The sequence below is a fragment of the Gekko japonicus genome, unplaced genomic scaffold (assembly GCF_001447785.1).
Source record: "Gekko japonicus isolate JY-2015 unplaced genomic scaffold, Gekko_japonicus_V1.1 scaffold842, whole genome shotgun sequence".
In the NCBI taxonomy this organism is placed as follows: domain Eukaryota; kingdom Metazoa; phylum Chordata; class Lepidosauria; order Squamata; family Gekkonidae; genus Gekko; species Gekko japonicus.
This window is the reverse complement of record NW_015160862.1, coordinates 663,030-675,878: the sequence shown is the minus strand read 5'-3', so window position 1 is coordinate 675,878 and position 12,849 is coordinate 663,030. Positions and strand designations below refer to the sequence as shown.

The 12,849-nt window shown below is 47.6% G+C and overlaps 1 protein-coding gene across 1 annotated transcript in view; it reads left to right on the top strand.

Annotated features, from left to right (window-relative positions):
* LAMP3 (lysosomal associated membrane protein 3) overlaps positions 1-12,551 on the top strand; it is an 81,231-nt gene extending 68,680 nt beyond the window's left edge. The window contains exons 10-12 of the mRNA XM_015421897.1: positions 4,278-4,335; positions 6,934-7,101; positions 12,386-12,551. Coding sequence (XP_015277383.1) covers positions 4,278-4,335; positions 6,934-7,101; positions 12,386-12,525 — 366 coding nt within the window. The 3' untranslated portion in view covers positions 12,526-12,551. The remainder of the gene's footprint in view (positions 1-4,277; positions 4,336-6,933; positions 7,102-12,385) is intronic.
* Positions 12,552-12,849: the final 298 nt, after the last annotated feature.

The following is a 12,849-nucleotide window of genomic DNA, read 5'->3' as shown; positions in this document are numbered from 1 at the left end:
CAGGGAGGGCCTTGGCGGGGCTTCCTTGCACTCCCGCCGGCCTTGCAGGTCCACCGCCGGGCCCCTGATGTCAGGGGGTGTGGCATATGCTAATGAGTTATGCTAATGAGTTCCCCTAGCTCTTTTTCTACGAAACGACCCCTGGGTGTGACTATGGCTTAGGTGGGACTCTGGCTGCCCATTTTGCCGCTCTGGCTAGGGCCATTTGCATTTCCACGAGACTGAATGGCTCCGTGCTTGGGAAGTGACTCATATGCATCCACCTCTCCTCTTTCTCCCCATCAGCCAGCAAGATCACTTTATATACTCTGAGCCTGTACAGAGTGCAAGCCTGAGAATCATCCTTTGGGGGGCTGCGCTCTGGCACTAATCCTGACCTGTGAGGTATTTCACCACACTTCCCCCTTCCCAGGCTTTCTAAAAAGACAGCAGGGCAAGCCATGTACGTACAATAGGGCTTCCTGAACTCTTGCGAGACATGGGAGTTTAGACAGCTCTATTGGGCATGTGCAGCTTGCCAGACTAACTTTAAAGCCACCCAGGGAACAAGGTAAAAGGTAAAGGTAAAGGTTCCCTTGCTCGAAAGCCAGTCGAATCCGACTCTAGGGTTGCGGTGCTCATCTCCGTTTCAAAGCCGAAGAGCCAGCGCTGTCCGAAGACACTTCCGTGGTCATGTGGCCGGCATGACTAAACACCAAGGCGCACGGAACACTGTTACCTTCCCACCGAAGGGGTACCTATTTATCTACTTGCAATTTCTTGCTTTCGGACTGCTAGGTTGGGGAGGAAAGTATAATTAGCTGCTCCTGCTCCTAGTGAGCAAGGCAGTGGAGGCTTCAGCCCACCCAGAGCCTGCAAGATGATACCACTGCCTCACCTCTCTTCATTGGAGAGCTGGCCATGCTTAACAACATAAGATCAGTCCATCTAGTCCAGCATCCTGTCCCACACAGTGGCCAACCAGCTCCTCTGGAGGGCCAACAACAGGGCAGAGAGGCTGAGGCCTTCGTAAGAACATCAGAAGAGCCCTCCTGGACTGGACCAGCAGTCCATCTAGTCCAGCATCCTGTCCCACACAGTGGCCAACCAGCTCCTCTGGAGGGCCAACAACAGGGCACAGAGGCCGAGGCCTTCATAAGAACATCAGAAGAGCCCTGCTGGATCAGACCAGTGGTCCCTCTAGTCCAGCCTCCTGTCTCACACCGTGGCCAAACAGTTCCTCTGGAGGGCCAACAACAGGGCATAGAGGCCGAGGCCTTCCACTGATGTTGCCTCCTGGCTCTGGGATTCAGAGGATTCATGCCTCTGAATGCGGAGGTTTCCCTCAGCCACCATGGCTAGTAGCCATTGATAGACTCATCCTCCATGAATCTATTTATTTATTCCTGTGGCCATCACTCTATCCTCTGGCAGCGAATTCCACATTTTAATCACTCTCTTTATAAAATAGTATTTCCTTTTGTCCGTCCTGAACCTACTGCCCATCAGCTTCATTGGACGCCCTCGAGTTCTAGCATTTTGGGAGAGGGAGAAAAAAAATTCTCTGTGTCAACTCTCTCCGTCCCATCTCCACCTCCACCTCCAGCTCTGTCATGTCCTCCCTTAGTCGTCTCTTTTCTAAACTGAGAAGTCCCAGACCCTTCAGCCTTTCCTCATAGGGAAGGTGCTCCAACCCCCTGATCATCTTGGTTGGCCTCCTCCATGCTTGCTAGGGCCATGTGAACTCAAGACACAGCCTGTGCCCTCCGATCCCTGCCCCAGCTGTGCCTTTACCATCCCTCTTAACTTCTGACACATGCAGACAGAAAGGCACAATGTTAGCCGTGAGCTCTCTGTAGAAGCTCTGAAGACATGATAAATTCTGTTTTATACCATTTAAGTCAGGGGTGTCAAACATGCAGCCCGTGGGCCGGATCAGGCCCTCAGAAGGCTGCAATCCTGCAATCTGGCCCGCAAGGCCCTGGCTGTTTCCTGCTTCCTTTCCCACTTCTGCTGCTGCCACCACATCACAGCTTGCTTTATCAGACTCTCTCAATTGCACAGGAGAGATAGATAGGCAAGCCTCTCCTGTGCAATTGAGAGAGTCTGGTAAAGCTCTGCCGGTGGAACATACATAGGGCGATTCTGCATCTAGCATTTGCTCCACATTTTCTCAACTGGGAAGAAAAAGTGCAGCTCAAAACCACATCCAAATACCTTGGGGCAACGCCCCTACTGACTGCAAAGTCACCCCTGAACAACCATAAATCTATGCAGAAGGTTCCATAAAACCTGCTGATCAAAGAAAGCGGAAGCGGCATGGAGTGTGGAGGCTACCCTAAAATCCAGTGATCAAAGGAAGTGAGCAGCATGCAATGCAGAGGGGAATTTCTGTTCCAACGTGGGTTTCACAAAACAACGGAGGGAAAAGCCAATGCAGAATCACCCATAGAGTGTTTCCTCTAGTTCTCTCTCCTGTTATGAGGATCAAACAGAGGAGTATTGACCCAGGTATGCCACCCTGAGGTACCTGGTTGAAGGGTGGGGAAAAAATATACAAAGCCAATAGATACTGCATTCTGCTCGGAAACAGTAATACCTGAATAATCAAAGTGGAGCTCTGAGGGCAAGGGGGCCCTGGGAAAGTGTGTCATTTCCCAATGCGCATGTGAACGCATTTCACAACATCCCCTTTGTCTGGAATCACCTCTCGATTCTCGTTCCGTGGGAGCCGCACCAGCGCAAACACTCCATCTTGCAAATAAAGACTCGGCTTCAAGGGTTTGCTTTTAACCAGAAGAGACCGTTATTGTTCGCTGAAGTGGGACCCTGAGGACGCGTTGTGCAAACAAGTGCCCAAGTAGCCCCTGGAACAGCTTCGAGGAAGACACCAAAGGAAACTTTCGAAAACCGCCTCGCCTTCCCCCCATTCTCCGAGAACAGCGTGACTCATGGTGCAACACTGTACAGACCAGCCCTGCCCTCCGAAATGAGGTCTCGTAGGTTTGCTTTGAAATATGAGCAGAAAGGGACTGGCTCGGCAACTTTCCCTCTCTAGATGTTTGCCTTTCAGCATCTCAGATCCTGGATTTTTGGAAAAATTACATTTAGGATGCAATTTAACACACTCTTTTTATTACATTTAATGCACGTAAAACCTGGGAGCAGAAACATGGCATCGTGAGTGCCAAAAAAAATGGAATATAAAGACCCTCCGACATTTTCCAGATGAAAATAGGAATATGCTTGTAAGACCTCAGGATCCGGTGTAGGATGAACCCTGCTGGATCAGGCCAGTAGATAAGCATACGGAGTAGAGGTCCATCAGTGGCTATCAGCCACAAGGTATAGATAGGAACTCTTGGTCTGTATTCTTGGTGCTTGGGGGGAGGGGCAACAGTGGGAGGGCTTCTAATGTCCTGGCCCCACTGCTGGATCTCCTGATGGCACCTGGTATTTTTGGCCACTGTGTGACACAGAGTGTTGGACTGGATGGGCCTTTGGCCTCATCCAACACTGGCTTCTCTTATGTTCTTATCTAGTCCAGCACCCTGTTCCTCAGGGGCCAACCAGATGCACCAAAAGGGCTACAAGAGAGAAGTATGGAGCCCAAAGTTTCATCTAAGTGGTTGCAGCTCCCATCTACTCTCATTGCTGCTGTGGCACGTGATCCAAGTCTTAGCACCACTGGGCTCTCACAGGGTTGCCAACCAACAGGTGGGGCCTGGAGATCTCCTGGAACTGCAACTGTCCTCAAGATGACAGAGATCAGCTCCCCTGGAGAGCGGACTCTGTAGCACTGTGAACTCTACGGATGGATATCGCATTATACTCCACTCTGTGAGGTAGGTGGGGCTGAGAGAGCTCTTTCCAGGACTGCTCTTGAGAGAACAGCTCTGGGAGAACTTGTAATTGACCCAAGGTCACACCAGCTGGCTTCAGGTGGGGAAGTGGGGAATCAAACCCGGTTCTCCCATTTTAGAGTCCATGCTCCTAACCACTACACCAAACTGACTGCAGAGATCAGTTCCCCTGGAGAGAATGGCTGCCTTGGAGGGTAGACTCTGTGGCACTATACCCCGCTGAAGTCTCTCCTGTCCCCAAACCCTGCTCTCCCCAGGCTCCACCCCCAAATCTCCAGGAATTTCACAATCTGGAGTTGGCAACTCCTAATCAAAAAGTTTCTGCTGGTCTCGACTTAAATGTCTGTACATACTGTTGGCCGTGACCACGTGCTATGTTGTATTCGTTCCCAGCAGTAATGCAGATAATTGTATCATCTTTTTCTCTCTCCTTAGACCGCAGATGTCTATTATATCTATGTGATTGAAGCCACTTTAAGGGTACCCTCTGAGGGTAAGTACCGTTGTGATCCCACTCCACTTGGTGCATTTGGCAACCCTTCACTTCATCCTTGCAACTGTTGGCAGAGTTTAAATATGCAAGGGAAGCGGAGCACTGACTGTTTAGAGAAAACGGTAGGTTTTATTAAAGAAGTGGAAACTGTCATAGACCAGGGCTATTTTTGGGCGGGAACGCACAGGAACGGAGTTCCGGCTGGCTCCCGAGTTGGCCACGCCCAGCAGGAACTCATTAGCATAATAGGCCACACCCAACAGCAGAAACTCATTAGGATTGGCTACATTAGGGGTGTGTGGCCTAACATGCAAAGGAGTTCCTGCTACAAAAAAAGGCCCTGGGTTTTGACAACAAACAAGGTAAACAGAATAAGAAGCAAAAGGTGGGTGTGGCTGGATGAGCACACTTCTGGTAACATGGGGGTGCAGCCTAATGTGGTAATGAGCTGTGCTGTCAGGGGTGTAGCCCAATATACTAATGAGTTCCTGCTGTTGGGTGTGGCCTATTATGCTAATGAGTTCCTGCTGGGCTTTTTTTACAAAAAGAGCCCTGCAGAACATAGAGGAGAAAAAACTGTAACCATCTAGCCTAACCGCTGATGGAGGAACAACAAGAAGAGCCAATCAGGAGACAGCAAGGGCATAATTTGGAACTGTGGGCAGTCCCTAATCTGGCTATGCTAACGACCAGTCCTTCAGCGGTCCCCCTTTTGGGTGATCTTCAGATCTTCTTCATAAGGCTACACTAATAGACTTTGCGTATTCCAACAGCATTGTACAGGCCTAGAAAGGTGTCTGCAAGAGCCAGGGCGCTGGGTTACACAGAGCAACGTAAGCCCCCTTGACCTGGTGGCCCTTTTCAGACATACCCAGAGCACGTGCTGCTCATCACCCATATGTGGAGTCCCCAGGGGTCATTTCCTGCAGGAGCGCACAGGAGCAGAGCTCCGGCAGTAAAGAGCCCAGGGGGTGGGCACAGGCAACAAGCCCCACCTCCTGCTCCCAGCAGCCCTCAGTCAGAGCAAGAAGCAGCCAGGTAAGTTGCAGAGCCTCCCAGCCCCCCAGTCCTAAACAGTCCAGTGGCACCTTTAAGACCAAGTTTTGTTCAGGTACAAGCTCTCCCTCCTCTGCGAGGAGAGATCTGCACGTTCCCCCCCCCCCAAAAAAAAGCTAGCAATCCAAAACGGTCCGGTGGTGCCTTCTGACACACTTCTGGTGATGTCAGGGGGTGTGGCATATGCAAATAAGTGATGCTAATGAGTTATGCTAATGAGCTCCTGCACCTCTTTGTCTACGAAATGACCCCTGGGAGTCCCCATGCTGCCTGAGAGAGGCAACACATGGTTTTTGCCTCACAAAACCTTGATTTTTCTGAGTTTTTGTTTGTGTGTGCTGAAGATACAAATCCATGTCTTGCCCCTCTCAAATGACCTTATCATGAGGGGGTTGGGCTGCTGGCCTCATGGTATGTGTGGACTGTAACGTGAAAAGGGGTAGGGCTGTAGGGTTTTCAGGTCTTACCTGTCTGCCGGCAGGGGGCTCCAGGCTGCTGGCTGGGATCTTCTGGTGCTTTCTGCCCTCAGAACCATAGAGTTTGCCACAAAAAACCCCCTAGAGTGTCGCCCTCCAATTTCAGCAACACTATGACATCACTTCCAGGTGATGTCATTGTGACAGGGATGTCGCACCGAAACATCCTGTTCAGGGGTGGGGCTTTCCCCGCCAGCCAGCTGGCCGGTGGCGGATTGGCGCCCCAAAGATTGGGGGATCCCCTGGCCGGACCGGGGGTCTGGCAACCCTATAGGGTTGTGAAATCCTTTGGGGGCACAACACAGGGAAAGTTAAGAATTTCCACAGTAACTGGGTTCTTACAGGGACATGTAGACCTGTCTACTGTGAAGAGGGGCAGGGACCAAGGCCCAGGGCCGACTGCCTCCCCCTCCCACCTCCTGCCCTTCCCCCACGAACTCACTTGCAAGGAGGGTCAGCAGCCCTGGATCGGGAAATACCTGGAGATTTTGGGGGGTGGAGTGTGAGGAGGGCAGGGTTTGGGGAGGGGAAGGGCTTCAATTGGGAGGTACTTCAGTTGGCTCCACCCCCACCCCCAAATCTCCAGGTATTTCCCAACCCAAAGTTTTCCCTTAAACGATAGAGCACCCCCTGCAGCATGCCATGCACAATGATGTCGCCTCCCGGTGACGTCATTGCGGTGCACATGTGTAGTGCGCGCGCCGAAGAGATCCCGGAGAAGAACCGGGACCCCCACACTGGCGTCCAGGTAAGACCTAGTAATCCTACAACCCTCCCATTGGTTGCTGAGCACTGCCTGGCAGCCCTCAGTGCAAGAAGGTTACTTCTGGGGTGACCTGGTGTTAAAAAACCAGGAGGATTCTGGCTGGTGATGTTATCGATCTGCCGGTTTGACCTGTCTTCAGTGCCTCCTCTAGCCAACACCCCTGGTGCTACAGGTGGCAAGGAATCGACATCTGACCCAGAGGGTTCCTGGATCAAGCTTTCTGCAATGCCAGTTACTCTTCAGCCAAAATATGATTTTGCTTCCAACAATGCCACTTGGGTGTTTATCTGTGTGCTTCAGGTTCACTCTACTATGGAATCGAAACTGTCCGGCTCTTCTCGACTCCAATTGGTAGCTCGTTTAAATGCCTCAGCAAGCAAACCGTAGACGTGGACAGCAACTTTCAGCTGCTGGCTGTCAATACCCAACTGCAAGCCTTTGATATTGTTGGGAACCAGTTTGGGAAAGGTAAGTAAATGAACCCGTGTTAAAGACTTTCCTACGAAAAGTAATCTGACAGATGCATCCCCCCCCCCCGCCCTTGGAAGCAGGTGCAGCACAGAGATTAAAAAAAAGGAATACCTTTTGAAAATAAACAAGAGTTTTAAAAAATACAAATTTGCTATGGAGAAGGGCTTCTTGGATGTAGAGAGAGACACAGACAGTGGCTGTGATTACTAAGGGAAAGGTGCTCTTTGTATTTTCAGGAACCCTTTTCCCTTATCTCATGAAAACCATAGTAAGGAAAGATGCAAGTGTCGGAGAGGCAATACAGTACGGGCTCTACGATCAATGAAAACACTGATGCCTGATGTGAAAAAGTCTGAGTCCAGTGGCACCTTTTAAGACCAACAAAGTTTAATTCTGGCTATAAGCTTTTGTGTGCATGCATGCACGCATCTTCGGATAGGATGTGTTTAGTCCATCTGAGCTCTAGGGGGAGCTGTAATTTATGCTTTCTACTCTCCGGGGTTTATTGACTACTTCTCTTGTTTTCCCTGCCTCTTGCTGGTCTTCTCCTCTAGAGAGCAAATGTCCAGTGGAACCTTAAGGACTAGCAACCTTTATATCAGTGTGCGTTTTCATGATCCACAGCAACTGTCTTCATATATCTGAGGAAGTGAGCTGAGACTCACAGAAGCTCGTATCAAGATAGACGTTGGTGGTCCTTAAGGTGTCGCTGGACATTATGCTTTATTTGGCCACGACAGACTAACGTGGCTTACCCGTTTGTAATCACCATGGAGGTACTTAGATGTTATCTTGGATTCTCATATAACAAACAACCATTTCAATGTATGACATAGCAACAAAATCAATATAAATCATGAAAAATACATAACGGACTTATGTAAGAAAAATCACCAGGCTTAAGCAACTCAAATTCAAAAGGTTACATACAATAACAGTATTATAGATTGGTGTTATACCGTAGTGATCTTCCAGACTGTTCATGAAAGTATATATATTGTTACGTACAGGGCATTTTTTGTAGAAAAAGCACAGCAGGAACTCAATAGCATAATAGGCCACACCCAACAGCAGAAACTCATTAGCATATGAGGCCACTCCCTGACAGAGCAGCTCATTAGCATATTAGGCCACACCCCATGTTGCCAGAAGTGTGCTCATCCAGCCACACTCACCTTTTGCTTCTTATTCTGTTTACCTTGTTTGTGGTCAAAACCCAGGGCTTTTTTTGTAGCAGGAACTCCTTTGCATGTTAGGCCACACACCCCTAATGTAGCCAGTCCTAATGAGTTTCTGCTGTTGGGTGTGGCCTATTATGCTAATGAGTTCCTGCTGGGCGTGGCCAACTTGGGAGCCAGCCGGAACTCCGTTCCTGTGCGTTCCTGCCCAAAAATAGCCCTGGTTACGTATAATTAACTGTTTCCTGAAAATACTGTGGAATTTGGGATCTCGATGTCGAATTAGGTAGAAATGATGCCTCTAGAAACGGGAGCCATTTATTTATTAACACGGCTTCCTGCGTTTCTAAACGTGCCCATACCGTGTGCAATTTTGTCCATCGGATATAGTTCCCAGACCGTGGCATATCACAGGTTCTAACGATTTAAATATTTAAAATATTTAAAAATATTTTTTTAATTTAATATTTAATACATATTTCATTTTTAAAAAAGAAAGCTGTATCTTGGAGGTCTCTCTGATACTGGAAGGCTCAGTTAATGCTTCCTGTAGTCTCGTTGTTGCAGCAAATGTTACAGAATGCAACGTGGCACGTGCGGGACCGGCTGATTTCCCGGTCTCTGCTAACAGCAAGAACCTGTAGGGGGTTCCAACCTCCAGGTGGGTCCTGGCAATCTCTTGGAATTACAACAGATTGCCAGACTACAGAGATCAGTTCCTCTGGAGAAAATGGCTCTTCTGGCGGGTGTCCTCATTATTTTGTGTCCTCATTATTTTGCATGCTAATTTAACAAACCACTCCTATATATACAACTATGATAGGTAATTCCATTTCATTGTCTAATGAAGTGTGCATGCCCACAAAAGCTCACACCTTGAATAAAACTTTGTATGTCTCTAACTTTGTTCTGTTGCTTCAGACCAGGGGTGGCCAAACTGTGGCTCGAGAGCCACATGTGGCACTTTCAGACATATTGTGCAGGGCAGCTGGGGAAGCGAAGGGGAGGCACGCCTCATCGATCAGTCTTCCCTTCCCCAGCCAGTGTTCCCTTCCTTGGGTAGGCTTGGGGGGGGGGGGCAAGGTCAAAAAAGCAACCTTAAATGCATTCTTAAAGCTCCCCGGTGGCCTACTTGTGGAAGGCATTTTTCTCTTTAAATCCCTTCCCCAAGCCAAGCCAGCTAGCTTGGGGGCATTGGGGGGGGGGTGTTTGGAGAACACATTTAAAGTTAAAGTCGCTTTCTTTCCACCTCTCCCTCCCTCCCTCCCTCCCTCCCTTTTCCCCATTTATTTGCTTTCTTTTCACCTTTCTCTCTTTTCCCCTTCCTTCCTCCCTCCTTCATTTTTTGTATTTATTTATTTATTTTTGGATTTATATCCCGCCTTCCCTGAAGGCTCAGGGCGGCTAACAAAGAGGCACAAGTGCCAAAGTTAAAACAAATAAAAGCAGAATAAAACAGTACAATACAAAATACTAAAGTGTTGGTGCTCTAGATGTTACATAATCATTAATTGCAAGATGGTGTTCTGGAGAAAGTTATTAATTCCAGACCAACAGCATACCTCCTAGCAGCACAGCTATCCCATCTTCATCCATTTGCTTTCTTTCCACCTTTTTTTCTCCTTTCCTTCCTCCTTCCCTCACCATCTATTTGCTGTCTTTGTTTCTCTCTCGTTCTCTCTCATTCTTTCTTTCTACCTCTTTTACTCTTTCCACCTCTCTCTTTCTCTCTCTCTTAGACAAACTACACAAGTAAATATAATTAGCAAATAAATAAATATCATTGGGCCAATAAATAAATATCATTATCAATCTGTTTTTACCCCTTTTGTTTTTATTTCTGACAGTCTCACTTAATGTTCATAAAAAGCAAAAATGCATATTTTCCAATAAAAGCAATCCTGTGATATTTGTTCATGTCTTGTGGCTCTCAGACATCTGACATTTATTCTGTGTGGCTCTTACGTTAAGCAAGTTTGGCCACCCCTGCTTCAGACCAACATGGCTACCCACCTTGATCGAATGTCACACTATGTAATTTTTTACAGTCTTCACCCCCCAAACCCCTCCCATTGGTTTTCAGCAAATGGACAGCAACCTTAAAAGGGAAACAGCAAGCAGAATCACATGACCAGGTTCCCAGAGTCTTTCCTTGGCATTTCTGATTTAAGAGAAGGAACAGGTGCAAGCTAAAAAATTAATGTAAGACAGAAACTCTGTCACCGGTTGTGCTTCCCCAGCCCAATTTGAGAAAACACTCGGCACAGTCCTGTAGAGTAGAATCAAAACTAAAACTTTATTAATAAAGGAGATGAGCACAGGTACAACAAGGTTTTGGATCCTTGAATACCCACAGCTCTCCCTAAGGTTACAATGGGAGACATAGGGTTTTATACTCAATATGACGCTTTGCAAATAAAACATAATTATTGGTTCCATCAAACTTTGTCATATATCCGTCACATCATTCTGATTAGGCCCAGACCTGTAGGTTGGACCTCCTTCAGTTAAACAATGGGCCTTCTTCTTCCCAGGCTATGAAGTTCTAAAAAGTATCTAATGTAACAGGTATGGGTACATCGTGTAGTATGGTTTCCATCTAACGCAAGCTAACTGACATCAGGGACATGCGCAGTTACCGCTGGCCATAATAAGCAAGGTCATAAGCCGTCAGTTACTGCCTGTCAGCATTTAGTATTTTCCCCAGAATGCATTTAAGCAATGAACCAAAGTTAATATCTGAATATATGTTCATAATTGATTTCTGTTTCTGTAATTAGAATCATCAGTGGCACTTAACATATCTGTATGTCTGTGTATGTCAGAGGTGCTGAGTCCATTAAGGTTAGTCTACTAAGTCAGACAGAGTGCTGAGTGCATAACAGTGTTTCATAAACTGTGCGTATAACATTGATGAATTAAGCAAAAAAAAAAACCCCAAAAGAACCCGCTTTGATCATCAGTGGCCTGAATATATTTATTTTATTTATTTATTTGGTTTGTATCCCGCCCTCCCAAAGGCTCAGGGCGGCTCACATGCGGCAAAGCCGAAATATAAAATACAATAAAACATGTAACAGAATAACAACATTTTTTAAAAGAACATTTTATTGAGGTTTTCTAAGTTTATACATCTGCAAAGATCAGTTAGTCCAAGAAACACAATTACATTAAAAGGGTAGATTCTATACCGAAGCAAAATACACACAAATAAACTTAAATACAGGGGAACAAATACTGAAATTAGTTAGCACTCATAATATAGATTAATTTAGCCTCGACTCAATAGTGAATAAAGCCCATTTCGTGTCTATAATCTTTTCTGCTTCTACCTTTTCTAGAAAAGGAAACCATTTGTCAAGTGGGTCAAGAAGCAAGTTCCTCTCAACTGATTTACTTGAATATACTGTGAATTTTTCTAGTGTAAAGTAGTCCCATACTTTGTCTAGCCACTGGTCCAAGTTGGGGGCATTCCTATTTTTCCATTGTTGAGCTATGGCTGCTTTGGCTGCCACAATAAAATCTATGCTACCTTACGGTGCTGTAATCTTCCTATGTCAATTCTTCCAAGATGGGAACAACCACCCCAATTTTGGCGGCCAGCTATCTCGATAGCGCGGTCTCCCACAACACTATCTGTAAACTCCTGCCAAGCAATGCTTACCCCCTTTTAATGGGGGCAGCCGATGAAACACTACCGTGGTGGTGGGGTAGTGGCGGCGGCGGCTCCTACTCATAAGCCTGGCAGAAGAGCTCTGTCTTGCAGGCCCTGCGGAACTGCACAAGGTCCCGCAGGGCCCGGATCTCCTCTTTGAGCTTGTTCCACCAGGTAGGAGCCGCCACCGAAAATGCCCTGGCCCTAGTAAGGGCAAAGTTAATCTCTTGGGGACCTGGAACTTCCAGGAGATGGAGGCTCCCTGATCGTACTGCTCTTGGGGGAACAGACGGGAAGAGGCGGTCCTTATAATTAAAACTAGCTAGAACGTCTACTCTAAAGAGTGCACTTCCCAATTTTGGGTGATGCTGAAGTTGCAGTCGGCTAACTGGGAAGCACATGATTGTCATTGCGTCATTCATGCTTATTAATCTGGTTTCATTTGCAGAGGAAGAGTGTGCCGTGGACAGAAACAAGAGAATGATCCCCATGATGGTCGGCCTCAGTTTGGCAGGATTACTGGTCATCGTCATCGCCACCTGCGCGATTTACAGCAGAAAGTCCAACAGAGGATACGAACGCATCTGAGTCACCACATCACTGAAGAATGTACCCAGCAAGTACGGTTGCTAACCTCCAGGCAGGGCCTGGAGCTCTCCTGGAATGACAACTGATCTCCGGACGACTGAGATCGATTCCTCTGGAGGAAAAATCATGACGTTGGAGGGTGGGCTCCATGGCACGATACCCTGCTGAGACCCCTCCCCTCCCTACACTGCATCCTCCCCAGGGTCCACCTCCAAATCTCCAGGAGTTTCCCACCCTGGGGCTGGCAATCCCAACCAGGGGGACACATGAACACATGAAGCCGCCTCATGCCAAGTCAGATCACTGGCCTACCAAAATTGGTGG